The 17,070-nt window shown below is 44.4% G+C and overlaps 1 protein-coding gene across 2 annotated transcripts in view; it reads right to left on the bottom strand.

The window, feature by feature from the left end:
- dscaml1 (Down syndrome cell adhesion molecule like 1) overlaps nt 1-17,070 on the bottom strand; it is a 426,233-nt gene that overhangs the window by 70,196 nt on the left and 338,967 nt on the right. For both annotated transcript variants that reach the window (XM_061878592.1, XM_061878593.1), the window contains exons 20-21: nt 12,646-12,801; nt 1,804-1,943 (exon numbers count right to left, since the gene is read on the bottom strand). In XM_061878592.1, coding sequence (XP_061734576.1) covers nt 1,804-1,943; nt 12,646-12,801 — 296 coding nt within the window. The remainder of the gene's footprint in view (nt 1-1,803; nt 1,944-12,645; nt 12,802-17,070) is intronic.

Below are 17,070 nucleotides of genomic sequence, written 5' to 3'. Positions count from 1 at the left end.
GACGTCCCACTGGGTGTGAGTTTTCCTTGCCCTTATGTGGGCCTACCGAGGATGTCGTGGTGGTTTGTGCAGCCCTTTGAGACACTAGTGATTTAGGGCTATATAAGTAAACATTGATTGATTGATTGATTGATAAACATGCTTGTATTATCATTAAACACCGTTAACTTGTTAACAAAAATGTCTCTTTCATAAATAAATAAATATAAATTATAAATAGGAATGAGGTCGATCTCCTCGACTCGGTCAATTGAAAAGTAGCTCGCCTGCAGAAAAAGTGTGAGCGCCCCTGCTGTAGAGGAATCTCGTTCTTTGGTTGACCTTTTTGATTTACCTTGGTTGCCATTTTATCACAGGAAAGATTAGCCTCCAGAATGTCACCCACTTTTATAGAGAAGTCACTGACTTTCAATCAATCAATCAATGTTTATTTATATAGCCCCAAATCACAAATGTCTCAAAGGACTGCACAAATCATTACGACTACAACATCCTCGGAAGAACCCACAAAAGGGCAAGGAAAACTCACACCCAGTGGGCAGGGAGAATTCACACCCAGTGGGACGCCAGTGACAATGCTGACTATGAGAAACCTTGGAGAGGACCTCAGATGTGGGCAACCCCCCCCCTCTAGGGGACCGAAAGCAATGGATGTCGAGCGGGTCTAACATGATACTGTGAAAGTTCAATCCATAGTGGCTCCAAGACAGCAGTGAGAGTCCCGTCCACAGGAAACCATCTCAAGCGGATCAGCAGCGTAGAGATGTCCCCAACCGATACAGGCGAGCGGTCCATCCTGGGTCCCGACGAGCGGTCCATCCTGGGTCTCGACTCTGGACAGTCAGTACTTCATCCATGGTCATCGGACCGGACCCCCTCCACAAGGGAGGGGGGGACATAGGAGAAAGAAAAGAAGCGGCAGATCAACTGGTCTAAAAAGGAGGTCTATTTAAAGGCTAGAGTAAGGTTGATGTTGGACCCAAATAGGATGGATTCCGTTTTACCTAAGTGTATGTATAGCTTGAAGGATACTTCATTCATGTTTCTTGCCTGCATCCATTCGCCGGTGGTTCCCTCCCCTCACATTTATTTCAATGACTCTCCTCTGTGTGCATTCGCCTCTAAACACAAACCCAGGTGGAAGTAGCTACTGTAGGTACGGTGGGAGTCATGAATGGACGGATAAACTCCCGTACACGTGTAGCAGTCAAGGCAAGTGAGGAAAGGGGGTGGGAGTGAAACGGATATTAAAATATTCCTTAGGCGTGGAGATAGCTGCGATCAAGGGAACAATGGAGCAAGATAATGAAAAGAAGAACAAAAGTAGTCCCCGTGTGTGGTGTATGCAACCCCCCCCCCCCCCCCTCCCCCACATCCTTCCTTGTCTCCTTCTCTGCACTCATTTACATAGTAATCATCCTCAACTCTGCATGTGGGCTTCAGATGGATGGATGGCGAGATGGACGGACGGATGGATAGAAAGAAAATTGCATGGATAGATGGAGGGTCTTTGGATGCGAGTGCATGTGTTTTTTTTTTTTGTTTTTTTTTCCTGCCTTGCCTGATGAACAGAGGAGGTTGTCCTGGCAACGTGATGAGACGCAGATATGCAAATAAGGCAGGAGGGTGAGCTTACACACACACACACACACACACTGCGGTACGAGTGGAGCTAATTTCACACACACGTCGTGCTGAGACTGCAGCAAAAGTGCGGGAGTGCATGCCTCCTTCATACAATTTCTTTCCCCTTCCTTTTCGTTCACTTCCAAATAACGCGGCCCCCGACTTTCACGAACTCACCGGTTGGCCCGATCCGGGGCTGGAGCAGTAGATGGTGTACTTGCGGATGATTCCGTTGGGTTTATGAGGGGGTAACCAGGACACCACGACACTGCTGGCAGAGGAGGGCACAGCCTTGATGCCGGCTGGGGGGCCGGGGTCTGCATCGTAGAGAGAAAAGGGCGTGCAGTGTCAGCACAGGAAAGAAGGAAAGGTGCACTCTAAAAGTCTGCCGTTGGGCATTGAATCACATTCAGTACCCTTAGATTCCTATCTTAGTCAACTTGACATTGCAATTACCATATTTTGATACATTTTACAGCTGAATCATTTCAGGGGAAGAGCATTAAAATGAGCCGTGTACCTGCCGCAGGGGGTGGAGCTTTGACCATTTTCACTAAGGCAGGAAGCCTCGCCCAATCGAAATTTGTGGACTCAGATCTGATTTTTTTGGCTTGAGACGCAGACCCGACCCTATTTGGAGGCCCAATCCAATACTACTACTACTAATAATAATAATACTTATATTAATGATGGATTACAATTTAAATAGCATTTTTTTTTAGACACCAAAGTGTTATGATCATACATTATTTGCTTTTTTGATTGTTTTGGACTCTTCCGGTGCTGGGTTTGTGTGTGCACTTCCTTGTTTGTTTTTGTCACCATGGCGACTGGATTTGTTCACCTGCCTTTGTTAGCACACCTGCTTTTCATTAGAGCAAACTGTACTTGCCAACCTTGAGACCAAATAGTCAAACAGTTTAAGAACAACGTTTCTCAAAGTTGCAATTGCAAGAAATTTAGGGATTTCAACATCTACGCTCCATAATTTCATCAAAAGGTTCAGAGAATCTGGAGAAATCAACATTGAATGACCGTGACCTTCGATCCCTCAGACGGCACTGTATCAAAAACAGACATCAATCTCTAAAGGATATCACCACATGGGCTCAGGAACACTTAAAAAAAAAAACACTGTCACTAAATACAGTTTGTCGCTACATCTGTAAGTGCAAGTTAAAGCTCTACCATGCAAAGCGAAAGCCATTTATCAACAACATCCAGAATCGCAGCCGGATTCTTTGGGCCCGAGATCATCTAAGATGGAATGATGCAAAGTGGAAAAGTTAAAGTACCAATGATTGTCACATCACATACTAGATGTGGCGAAATTATTCTCTGCATTGGACCCATCACCCTTGATCACCCCCTGGGAGGTGAGGGGATCAGTGGGCAGCAGGGGTGCTGCGCTCGGGAATCATTTATGGTGATTTAACCCCTAATTTCAAACCTTAATGCTGAGTGCCAAGCAGGGAGGTAATGGGTCCCATTTTTATAGTCTTTGGTATGACTCGGCCGGGATTTGAACTCACGACTTACCGATCTCAGGGCGGACACTCCAAACAATAGGCCACTGAGTAGGTTAAAAAGTGTTCTGTGGTCTGACGAGTCCACATTTCAAATTGTTTTTGGAAATATTCGACGCCGTGTCATCCGGACCAAAGGGGAAGCGAACCATCCAGACTGTTATCGACGCAAAGTTGAAAAGCCAGCATGTGTGATGGTATGGGGGTGTATTAGTGCCCAAGGCATGGGTAACTTACACATCTGTGATGGTATGGGGGTGTATTAGTGCCCAAGGCATGGGTAACTTACACATCTGTGATGGTATGGGGGTGTATTAGTGCCCAAGGCATGGGTAACTTACACATCTGTGATGGTATGGGGGTGTATTAGTGCCCAAGGCATGGGTAATTTACACATCTGTGATGGTATGGGGGTGTATTAGTGCCCAAGGCATGGGTAACTTACACATCTGTGATGGTATGGGGGTGTATTAGTGCCCAAGACATGGGTAACTTACACATCTGTGATGGTATGGGGGTGTATTAGTGCCCAAGGCATGGGTAACTTACACATCTGTGATGGTATGGGGGTGTATTAGTGCCCAAGACATGGGTAACTTACACATCTGTGATGGTATGGGGGTGTATTAGTGCCCAAGGCATGGGTAACTTACACATCTGTGATGGTATGGGGGTGTATTAGTGCCCAAGACATGGGTAACTTAGACATGTGTGATGGTATGGGGGTGCATTAGTGCCCAAGGCATGGGTAACTTACACATCTGTGATGGTATGGGGGTGTATTAGTGCCCAAGTCATGGGTAACTTACACATCTGTGATGGTATGGGGGTGTATTAGTGCCCAAGGCATGGGTAACTTACACATCTGTGATGGTATGGGGGTGTATTAGTGCCCAAGGCATGGGTAACTTACACATCTGTGATGGTATGGGGGTGTATTAGTGCCCAAGGCATGGGTAACTTACACATCTGTGATGGTATGGGGGTGTATTAGTGCCCAAGGCATGGGTAACTTACACATCTGTGATGGTATGGGGGTGTATTAGTGCCCAAGTCATGGGTAACTTACACATCTGTGATGGTATGGGGGTGTATTAGTGCCCAAGGCATGGGTAACTTACACATCTGTGATGGTATGGGGGTGTATTAGTGCCCAAGGCATGTGTAACTTACACATCTGTGATGGTATGGGGGTGTATTAGTGCCCAAGGCATGGGTAACTTACACATCTGTGATGGTATGGGGGTGTATTAGTGCCCAAGCCATGTGTAACTTACACATCTGTGATGGTATGGGGGTGCATTAGTGCCCAAGGCATGGGTAACTTACACATCTGTGATGGTATGGGGGTGCATTAGTGCCCAAGGCATGGGTAACTTACACATCTGTGAAGGCACCATTAATGCTGAAAGGTACATACAGGTTTTGGAATAACATATGCTGCCATTTAAGCGCTGTCTTTTTCATGGACGCCCCTGCTTATTTCAGCAAGACAATGCCAAGCCACATTCAGCACGTGTTACAACAGCGTGGCTTTGTAAAAAAAGAGTGCGGGTACTTTCCTGGCCCGCCTGCAGACCAGACATGTCTCACATCAAAAATGTGTGGCGCATTATGAAGCGTAAAATACGACAGCGGAGACCCCGGACTGTTGAACGTGTGACGGTTCGCTGGCATCGTGGTGCAGGTTCGTTCTCTCAATTATGCAGTCGGACTTGGACACAGCGTCAAGGTAAGAAATTATGATTTATTAACACCAAAAAACAGAATAAGAACAGAAAAAGTCGCACTAAGCATAAACAGGCAAAACAAAGAGCTAGCATGGGAGCTAGAGAACAAAAATAGTTTTACCACAGTCGGGAATCAGCGTCGTCACCTGTTGCATGGAACAGAAACTAGGACAGTTACTATGGTAAACGAACAAATAGGAACTAAGGAAGTCAAACACTGACAAGATGTGATACAAAAACAAAACAAAACCAGTATATGACATGGTCCGGGCAGTGGATCATGACAGAACGACTGAAGCTCTACATCAGGGGTGACCACACTTTTTCTGCAGGCGAGCTACTTTTCAATTGACCAACTCGAGGGGATCTACCTCATTTATATATATCATTTATATTTATTTATTTATGAAAGAGACATTTTTGTAAACAAGTTAAATGTGTTTAATGATAATACAAGCATGTGTAACACATATAGATGTCTTTCTTTCACAAAGACAAGAATATAAGTTGGTGTATTACCTGATTCTGATGACTTGCATTGATTGGAATCAGACAGTAATGATGATAACGCCCACATTTTCAAATGGAGGAGAAAAAAAGTTGTCCTTTCTGTACAATACCACATGAAAGTGGTTGGTTTTTGGCATCTAATTCATCCAGCTTCCATACACTTTACAAGAAAAACATTGGCGGCAAATTCCGTAGCTTGCTTGATTGACATTCACGGCACCCGAGGGTCTTGTGAGATGACGCTGGCTGCTGCCAGTTCATTATTATGAAAAAATGACAGAGAGGAAGGCGAGAAACACTTTTTATTTCAACAGACTTTCAAGCCGCCCCTTCCGTCAAAACTCTAAAGGCCGACTGCACATTTCCTATCTTCACAATAAAAGCCCTGCTTCATGCTGCCTGCGCTAACAAAATAAGAGTCTCGGAAAGCTGGCGTGCACAATCGATGTGCACGCCAGCTTTCTGAGGGATCGCTTGTGCACGCCAGTTTTCCGAGACTCTGTATTTAGTTAGCGCAGGCAGCATGAAGCAGGGCTTTTATTGTGAAGATAGGAAATGTGCAGTCGGCCTTTAGAGTTTTGACGGAAGGTACGGCGCGAGAGTCTGTTGAAATAAAAAGTGTTTCTCGCCTTCCTCTCGGTCATATTTTCATAATAATGATCTTGCAGCAGCCAGCGTCATCTCACAAGACCCTCCGGTACCGTGAATGTCATTTAAGTGACGTCTTGGTGAAAATTGTCGATCACTCATTTTTAGGTCTATTTTTTTTAAAAGCCTGGCTGGAGATGGACTGACACACCCCCCGCGGTCGACTGGTAGCTCGCGATCGACGTAATGGGCACCCCTGCTCTACATAAAACAAGAATGGGAAAGAATTCCACTTTCAAAGCTTCAACAATTAGTTTCCTCAGTTCCCAAACATTTATTGAGTGTTGTTAAAAGAAAAGGTGATGTAACACAGTGGCGAACATGCCCTTTCCCAACTACTTTGGCACGTGTTGCAGCCATGAAATTCTAAGTTAATTATTATTTGCAAAAAATATGAGTTTTTTGTTTTTGTAGTGTATTCAATTGAATATGGGGGGTTGAAAAGAATCATTGTATTCCGTTTATATTTACATTTAACACAATTTCCCAACTCATATGGAAACGAGGTTTGTACAATTATTTGTCTTTGGAGACCAGATGTGAGGGCTGAAAGTGGTAGCATAAAGTACCCGGAGCACTCTAAGGAGTACGGCAATATAAACACACTTACAGTGTGCACATATAGTCAGAAGGTCCTGGCAGGGCTAAGTCATGAATCATTGCCATTTCAAGCCTCTGCAGCGACAAAGTCAACAACCGCTCTGTTTGCACATCTCCGCCGTTAAAACACTCCCCCATATGCCGCACGTACAACCGAGGGCGGAGGGATCAGACGGATAATCTTGAACGTATGCGAGGAGGTCGAACAGCCACGGCCGAACACTTGCATGCACGCATCGTTAAGGAGCTCGCGCTGCTACAAAGAACGGCGATAGGGAGAAAGAATAAAGACATGACATCTCTTTAAAAAAACAAAACTAAAAAAAAACAAAACACCCTGCCAGTCTGCCTCTTCCCTTGCTGGAGCCCTCAGGGAGAGAGCGGAGAGGCGGATCCGGATGTAATCCACAACCCACCGGTGTAAGCAGAAAATTAATTCTCTCTAAGCCAGGAAGAATTAATCCCTCTCTTGTACGCCGAGACTTGCACGCAAACAATAGCCCGGTTTCCCACTAACGCACTCATACGAACACACACTTAAACCCCCCCCCCACACCCACAGATCTACACCCTTAGGCTTGTGGAACACACGCACACGCAGACTTTTTGGCTTCTTAATTCTCATTAGCACTGGTAATGGCACATCAGAGCACAAAGAGGTTTTAATCAGCTACCACATCCTTACAAAGACCCCCTAACCACAGCACCGCCGAGCCTCCCACACTGCAGCTGAAACCCCGTGGAAAATGACTATAGTGGATCCATTATTGTTTGAAGTAGGGCCGAACGATACATCGATATACTCGATATATCGCGGGTTTGTCTCTGTGCGATACAGAAAATGACTATATCGTGATATTCGAGTACCGTATTTCCTTGAATTGCCGCTAATTGGGCGCTAATTAATTTAAAACCTCTTCTCACTCCGGAGCTTACCAAAGGCATGCGGTAAAAGTAAGCATGCGCTAGAGATGCGCGGTCTTATCCGCCGCGGGTCGGGCTGGTGACATGACGAAAAAAATTATTTTAATTAGATTCGGGTGGGTGGCGGTTGAACCCATCCATCCATCCATTTTCTACCGCTTATTCCCTTTCGGGGTCGCTGGGGGCGCTGGCGCCTATCTCAGCTACAATCGGGCGGAAGGCAGGGTACACCCTGGACAAGTCGCCACCTCATCGCAGGGCCAACACAGATAGACAGACAACATTCACACTCACATTCACACACTAGGGCCAATTTAGTGTTGCCAATCAACCTATCCCCAGGTGCATGTCTTTGGAAGTGGGAGGAAGCCGGAGTACCCGGAGGGAACCCACGCATTCACGGGGAGAACATGCAAACTCCACACAGAAAGATCCCGAGCCTGGATTTGAACCCAGGACTGCAGGAACTTCGTATTGTGAGGCAGACGCACTAACCCCTCTGCCACCGTGAAGCCCACGGTGGTTGAACCATTCGGAAATATTTGATATACATGGTTCTGGGATCGGTCTCCTTTACCATTCAAAGAGCCATTTAGGACCCGTGTCACAAAGCGAAGAAGACAATAGGAGACGCAAACATTCTCTAGAGCAGGGGTGCCCATTACGTCGATCGCGAGCTACCAGTCGACCGCGGGGGGTGTGTCAGTCGATCTCCAGCCAGGCTTTTAAAAAAAATAGACCTAAAAATGAGTGATCATCAATCTTCACCAAGACGTCACTTAAATGACATTCACGGTACCGGAGGGTCTTGTGAGATGACGCTGGCTGCTGCAAGAGCATTATTATGAAAATATGACCGAGAGGAAGGCGGGAAACACTTTTTATTTCAACAGACTCTCGCGCCGTACCTTCCGTCAAAACTCTAAAGGCCGACTGCACATTTCCTATCTTCACAATAAAAGCCCTGCTTCATGCTGCCCGCGCTAACTAAATACAGAGTCTCGGAAAACTGGCGTGCACAAGCGATCCCTCAGAAAGCTGGCGTGCACATCACTTGTGCACGCCAGCTTTCCGAGACTCTTATTTTGTTAGCGCAGGCAGCATGAAGCAGGGCTTTTATTGTGAAGATAGGAAATGTGCAGTCGGCCTTTAGAGTTTTGACGGAAGGGACGGCGCGAAAGTCTGTTGAAATAAAAAGTGTTTCTCGCCTTCCTCTCTGTCATTTTTTCATAATAATGAACTGGCAGCAGCCAGCGTCATCTCACAAGACCCTCGGGTGCCGTGAATGTCAATCAAGCAAGCTACGGAATTTGCCGCCAATGTTTTTCTTGTAAAGTGTATGGAAGCTGGATGAATTAGATGCCAAAAACCAACCACTTTCATGTGGTATTGTACAGAAAGGACAACTTTTTTACTCCTCCATTTGAAAATGTGGGCGTTATCATCATTACTGTCTGATTCCAATCAATGCAAGTCATCAGAATCAGGTAATACACCAACTTATATTCTTGTCTTTGTGAAAGAAAGACATCTATATGTGTTACACATGCTTGTATTATCATTAAACACATTTAACTTGTTTACAAAAATGTCTCTTTCATAAATAAATAAATATAAATGATATATATAAATGAGGTAGATCTCCTCGAGTTGGTCAATTGAAAAGTAGCTCGCCTGCAGAAAAAGTGTGGGCACCCCTGCTCTAGAGTGACTGCCGGCAGTCACCCAGTTAATAAGTATTAGGGCATGCTATGAAGCCATTGACTTTGTCGCCTACTATAACATGTACGATCTGCTTGTCAGTCCAGCAACATGTTGTGTGTGGCTTCCGCGCCAACACGCACACGACTGCAAGGCATACTGGGTGACACAGAGTACACTAATGGTTGTGATATAAACAATTTTAACACTCTTAGTAATATGCGCCTCGCTGTGAAGCCACACCAAATAAGAATGACAAACACATTTTGGGAGAACATCCTCCCAGTAACACAACATAAACACAACACAACAAATACCCAGAATCCTTTGCATTCATGACTATTCCTGACTATTTTATACACCCCGCTAGCAGCAAACCCCGCCCCCCCCGTGCGTCGGTAAGGTAGGCGTGGTTAGAGGCGCGGGGGTGTGAAATATATTCAGGATGTCTCACGGATGCAAAGGATTCTGGGTAATTGTTGTGTTGCGTTTATGTTGTGTTACTGTGAGGATGTTCTCCAGAAATGTGTTTGTCATTCCTGTTTGGTGTGGCTTCACAGCGTGGCGCATACTAGTAAGAGTGTTAAAATTGTTTACAACACAACCATCAGTGTACTCTGTATCACCCAGTATGCCTTTCAATCTTGTACGTGTAATTGTGGAAGCTGCACACAACATGTTGCTGGACAGGCAAACAGTTTGTACATGTTGTTGAAGGTGTCTAAGGCAATGGCTTCACAGCACGTTCTTATATTTGTCATCAGGATGAACACCATTGGATGTTCGCAAGACCGTTAGCCGCTCCCATTGGGAATAAGCGGTAGAAAATGGATGGATGGATTTTTTTTTGTTGTTTGCTATTTTCTCCCCACATATTAACCTCGTCAACAGTAAACGCAAAAGATAATAAATAATAAATAAATGGGTTGTACTTGTATAGCGCTTTTCTACCTTCAAGGTACTCAAAGCACTTTGACACTACTTCCACATTTACCCATTCACACACACATTCACACACTGATGGAGGGAGCTGCCATGCAAGGCGCCAACCAGCACCCATCAGGAGCAAGGGTGAAGTGTCTTGCTCAGGACACAACGGACGTGACGAGGTTGGTACTAGGTGGGATTTGAACCAGGGACCCTCGGGTAGTGCCTTATTAAAAAGATGTAGATATATAAAAGATGTAGCATTAAACTTTTTTTTTTTCATCAGAAATGTTCCTCTTTCGGATTTGTCCATTGCTCATTTACTGGGGGTTGACCACTAAAAACAATGCAATTGCTTGCCAGGAAAAGATGACGCATCTGGGGTGTTAAGTACATTTCCATAGACAAAATATTACAAGATCACAAACCGTAAAATAAAAACGGCTACAATAGACTAACTATCCATCCATCCGTCTTCTACCGCTTATTCCCTTTCGGGGTCGCGGGGGGGCGCTGGCGCCTATCTCAGCTACAATCGGGCGGAAGGCGAGGTACACCCTGGACAAGTCGCCACCTCATCGCAGGGCCAACACAGATAGACAAACAACATTCACACACTAGGGCCAATTTAGTGTTGAAATCAAATCAATTAAAATTAAATAGCCATTATTTATTTACATTTTTTAAAAGCCGGGGCTTCACGGTGGCAGAGGGGTTAGTGCGTCTGCCTCACAATACGAAGGTCCTACAGTCCTGGGTTCAAATCCAGGCTCGGGATCTTTCTGTGTGGAGTTTGCATGTTCTCCCCGTGACTGCGTGGGTTCCCTCCGGGTACTCCGGCTTCCTCCCACTTCCAAAGACATGCACCTGGGGATAGGTTGATTGGCAACACTAAATTGGCCCTAGTGTGTGAATGTTGTCTGTCTATCTGTGTTGGCCCTGCGATGAGGTGGCGACTTGTCCAGGGTGTACCCCGCCTTCCGCCCGAATGCAGCTGAGATAGGCGCCAGAATAAGCGGTAGGAAATAGATGGATGGATGGATTTTTAAAAGCCAAAGGGAGCCAGGCTGGAGGCATGAAAGAGCTGCATGGGGCTCCAGACCCCTGCGCTAGACAATGAAGAGTGCTTGAAACTCCGCATGTCAACATCTCTGGTCGGTGCCCCACCTACAAAATGCCGAAGCAACCATTTCCACAGCAACACCGTATGAAAAAAAAAGTCAACAACAGCAAGAACCTACCACATAGCGAAGGACATACACTATTTGATTTCCTATTATGCAGCTCTTTTTTATTTGACAGTTGTTCAAACATCTTGTGTGACATCATGCACAAAAGTGAACTTTTGTTTGTTTTTAACCATTGTAGTGGCGTTCTGTACAAAAAGTGCACTTTAATTCAAAATATCACATTTTTTCCACAGGCTAATAATACATTTGAAAATAAAATAACAATAATGAATGAACCACGTCCCAAGAGCTAGCTTCTGTGGTTCGGGCATCTGGTCAGGATGCCACCCGAACGCCTCCCTAGGGAGGTGTTTAGGGCACGTCCAACCGGTAGGAGGCCACGGGGAAGACCCAGGACACGTTGGGAAGACTATGTCTCCCGGCTGGCCTGGGAACGCCTCGGGATCCCCCGGGAAGAGCTAGACGAAGTGGCTGGTGAGAGGGAAGTCTGGGTTTCCCTGCTTAGGCCGTTGCCCCCGCGACCCGACCTCGGATAAGCGGAAGATGATGGATGGATGGATGGATAATGAATGAACCAAACATTCAAGCCTTAAAGTAGCAAGAGAAAATGCATGAATGAAACGTTACTTATTGGTCAGTTCGCTGGAAGTTTCCCGGAAGAGTTAGTGCTGCAAGGGTTTATGGGTATTTGTTCTGTTTTGTTACGGTGCGGCTGTTCAACCGAAATGTGTTTGTCATTCTTGTTTGGTGTGGGTTCGCATATTTGCAACAGTGCTAAAGTTGTTTATACGGCCACCCTCAGTGTGACCTGTATGGCTGTTGACCGAGTATGCATGGCATTCACTTGTGTGTGTGTGTGTAAAAGCCACAAATATTGATATGTTCTCTTAGTGACATCATGCACAAAAGTGCACTCACAGCTTGTTTTAAAATGTCTCTGACAAGCTTTGCTTTGTTTTGCAAATTAGATGAATGTTTGTGCCACTGTTTAATAAATATAGTTTTGGTCAATTGGCTTAGTTGTGATTTCCCTCTCTGCATAAAAGCTTAAAAGTAGCATATATTAATGCAGTATGAAGAAAAATGTTTTAATGTAGGCACACAGAATCATCATACTGCTGTGTTTATATTCATCAAGTGTTCATTCTAGGCCAAGGCAAAATATGGAGATATATATGGTGTATCGTGACATGGCCTAAAAATATTGAGATATTAAAAAAAAGAAGATAAAACCTCGAAGATAAAATCAAGGTGTGGACTTACAGTCTTCTCGGGTCTGGAGATACAGGACTTTGCTGCGCACGCCATCGCCCGCCTGAGTGTAGGCCAGAACCTGGATGCTGTAGTTGGTGAACTTCTCCAAGCCTCTTAGCTCCACCTGCTCCTTGGTGGTGGTGATGTTCTGCATCTCTCCCCACTCTGACGTGCACCACAACAACAGACAGATGATTTATTTATTTATTTTATTTTTTTTAGCGAAAGTGTGGCCCGCAGGTCATTTTTTAACGGCACATTTTAAAAATACTATGGCAAAAAAAATGTAAATGCCCCTTTTTTGCAACATGTTGCTGCCATTCAATTCTAACTTAATGATTATTTGCAAAAAAAATAATATACGTTTCTCAATTCGAACATTAAATATCTTGTCTTTGCAGTCGATTAATTTTTTTTTAAACTAATCTGTATACTCTAGCCTTTAAATAGACCTCCTTTTTAGACCAGTTGATCTGCCGCTTCTTTTCTTTCTCCTATGTCCCCCCCCCCCTCCCTTGTGGAGGGGGTCCGGTCCGATGACCATGGATGAAGTACTGGCTGTCCAGAGTCGAGACCCAGGATGGACCGCTCGCCTGTATCGGTTGGGGACATCTCTACGCTGCTGATCCGCTTGAGATGGTCTCCTGTGGACGGGACTCTCGCTGCTGTCTTGGATCCGCTTTGAACTGAACTCTCGCGGCTGTGTTGGAGCCACTATGGATTGAACTTTCACAGTATCATGTTAGACCCGCTCGACATCCATTGCTTTCGGTCCCCTAGAGGGGGGGTGGGGTTGCCCACATCTGAGGTCCTCTCCAAGGTTTCTCATAGTCAGCATTGTCACTGGCGTCCCACTGGATGTGAATTCTCCCTGCCCACTGGGTGTGAGTTTTCCTTGCCCTTTTGTGGGTTCTTCCGAGGATGTTGTAGTCGTAATGATTTGTGCAGTCCTTTGAGACATTTGTGATTTGGGGCTATATAAATAAACATTGATTGACTGATTGAATTCTGTTGGTGGAAAGCGGTGGATTGCAGCTGCCTTTAGCACCGAGTCACAGCCGGTGTTTCTTTGTTTTTGTTGTGAAGCTTTAACACAGAGCGGCGGTCAAGCGAACATTTTTCTCTACGATGGGAAATTTGTCGGCTCTTACCGGGGACTTCAGTGGATTATGGGACCTTCTCCTGTAGCTGACAAACAGGCAGCTGTGATGTTGGCTCCTCATCTCCTTCTCTCTGAGACACTAGCGTTCACCGCAGCCATCCGACTTTCAGGTATGACTTTACTCATCTAATCTCACTAAAATACTATTAACACAATGAGCAGAATTATTCCAGCAAATGTGTCTAATTACATCTGAAACGCTACTACTTCCGCTGCCCGGAGCCGTCGCGTTTTCTTTTTTTTCCCTTCTTTTTTTTAGTGTCTCACTCTAACTTTCCTCATCCACGAACCTTTCATCCTCGCTCAAATTAATGGGGAAATTGTCGCTTTCTCGGTCCGAATAGCTCTTAATGCTGGTGGCTATGATTATGAACAATATGAGGATGTGAGGAGCCCTCACACTGGTGACGTCACACGCACATCGTCTGCTAATTCCGGTAAAGGCGAGGCTTTTTTTATTAGCGACCAAAAGTTGCAAACTTTACCGTCGATGTTCTCTACTAAATCCTTTCAGCAAAAATATGGCAATATCGCGAAATGATCAAGTATGACACATAGAATGGACTTGCTATCCCCGTTTAAATAAGAAAATCTTATTTGCCCACATCTGAGGTCCTCTCCAAGGTTTCTCATAGTCAGCATTGTCACTGGCGTCCCACTGGATGTGAATTCTCCCTGCCCACTGGGTGTGAGTTTTCCTTGCCCTTTTGTGGGTTCTTCCGAGGATGTCGTAGTCGTAATGGTTTGTGCAGTCCTTTGAGACATTTGTGATTTGGGGCTATATAAATAAACATTGATTGAATTGAATATAAGTTGAAAAGGATTTGCAAATCACTGTATTCTGTTTTTTTTTTACAATATACACAACGTGCCAACTTCCCTGGTTTTGGGTTTTGTACATCACCATATAGATTTTAGGCCATATCGCATATTCACGGTAATATCCCTTAAGTCAGGGGTGTCCAAAGTGCGGCCCGCAGGTCATTTTTTAACGGCCCCCACGGCACATTTTAAAAATACTATGGAAAAAAATTAAAACATAAAAAGTGGTATAAAAGAGCAAATCATGTAAAATGCAACAGAAACATTTTTGCAATCTTCAATCAATCAATCAATCAATGTTTATTTATATAGCCCCAAATCACAAATGTCTCAAAGGACTGCACAAATCATTACGACTACAACATCCTCGGAAGAACCCACAAAAGGGCAAGGAAAACTCACACCCAGTGGGCAGGGAGAATTCACATCCAGTGGGACGCCAGTGACAATGCTGACTATGAGAAACCTTGGAGAGGACCTCAGATGTGGGCAACCCCCCCCCTCTAGGGGACCGAAAGCAATGGATGTCGAGCGGGTCTAACATGATACTGTGAAAGTTCAATCCATAGTGGCTCCAAGACAGCAGTGAGAGTCCCGTCCACAGGAAACCATCTCAAGCGGATCAGCAGCGTAGAGATGTCCCCAACCGATACAGGCGAGCGGTCCATCCTGGGTCCCGACGAGCGGTCCATCCTGGGTCTCGACTCTGGACAGTCAGTACTTCATCCATGGTCATCGGACCGGACCCCCTCCACAAGGGAGGGGGGGACATAGGAGAAAGAAAAGAAGCGGCAGATCAACTGGTCTAAAAAGGAGGTCTATTTAAAGGCTAGAGTATACAGATGAGTTTTAAGATGAGACTTAAATGCTTCTACTGAGGTAGCATCTCGAACTGTTACCGGGAGGGCATTCCAGAGTACTGGAGCCCGAACGGAAAACGCTCTATAGCCCGCAGACTTTTTTTGGGCTTTGGGAATCACTAATAAGCCGGAGTCTTTTGAACGCAGATTTCTTGCCGGGACATATGGTACAATACAATTGGCAAGATAGGATGGAGCTAGACCGTGTAGTATTTTATACGTAAGTAGTAAAACCTTAAAGTCACATCTTAAGTGCACAGGAAGCCAGTGCAGGTGAGCCAGTACAGGTGTAATGTGATCAAACTTTCTTGTTCTTGTCAAAAGTTTAGCAGCCGCATTTTGTACCAACTGTAATCTTTTAATGCTAGACATGGGGAGACCCGAAAATAATACGTTACAGTAATCGAGACGAGACGTAACAAACGCATGGATAATGATCTCGGCGTCTTTAGTGGACAAAATGGAGCGAATTTTAGCGATATTACGGAGATGAAAGAAGGCCGTTTTAGTAACGCTTTTAATGTGTGACTCAAAGGAGAGAGTTGGGTCGAAGATAATACCCACATTTTTTACAGAGTCACCTTGTTTTATTATTTGGTTGTCAAATGTTAAAGTTGTATTATTAAATAGAGGTCGGTGTCTAGCAGGACCGATAAACAGCATTTCCGTTTTTTTGGCATTAAGTTGCAAAAAGTTAGCGGACATCCATTGTTTAATTTCATTAAGACACTCCAATCTTTACTCTAATAACACAAAGCTGCCATGCAGGCTGTTTCTTTCTTTAAAAAAATAGTAAGTGAATCAAAATCAATGTCATTCAAGGCTCCAATTACGTCACATTAAATATTCCACTTCGAGATATTTTTATGGGCAAAGGTTGGATATTTTGTGTTTGCCATATAAAAAACTGAGCTGTTTTTTTTTTTTTTTCAAAGAAGGGCCTAAAACGAACAAACAAAAACAAACTACAAAAAAACCGCATAATTGACGAATAGATCTGAAGTTGATCTCGAGACCATTGTGTTAAAAGTAAACGGTAAAAAAAAAATATATCATTTATTTTTCAACACTTTAATGAGTAGGACCCCTTTGGATCAGTGTGTTTTGTTTTAAAGTGTCATTGCACAAAAAATAATCGTGAATTAAAATCAGTGGTGTTATGAGTTGTCGACCTTTTTACGGCTCCAATTATTATATAATCTCAAATATTCTACTTAAAAAATTTTATTGGGTGAAAATATTGCATATTTTGTGTTTTTTTCCATTAAAAAAACGTGGTTTTCTTTGACAAAAAGAGCATACAACTTAAATCTTTAAAAACGTCATATTGACAGATAGACCTACTGTTGATCTAGAGCAGGGGTGTCAAACTCAAATACAGAGTGGGCCAAAATTTTAAACTGAACAAAGCCGCGGGCCAAGGTTGAACAAATTAACCTTTTAATAGGGACCCATACAAGTTTTGCATTAAATATTGAACAAGCAAGGCTTATATAACTTTAGTGACATGCAAAATCCAGTTTCAAATAATAATTAAAACTGCAAGCAGCGTTGGTCGGGTCCGCCTTAGGCTGTTCCGCTTTGGCTGCT

Source organism: Nerophis ophidion, linkage group LG18, assembly GCF_033978795.1.
Source record: "Nerophis ophidion isolate RoL-2023_Sa linkage group LG18, RoL_Noph_v1.0, whole genome shotgun sequence".
Classification (NCBI taxonomy): Eukaryota; Metazoa; Chordata; class Actinopteri; order Syngnathiformes; family Syngnathidae; genus Nerophis; species Nerophis ophidion.
The sequence above is the reverse complement of the archived record's forward strand: the minus strand, read 5'-3'. Positions and strand labels throughout refer to the sequence as shown.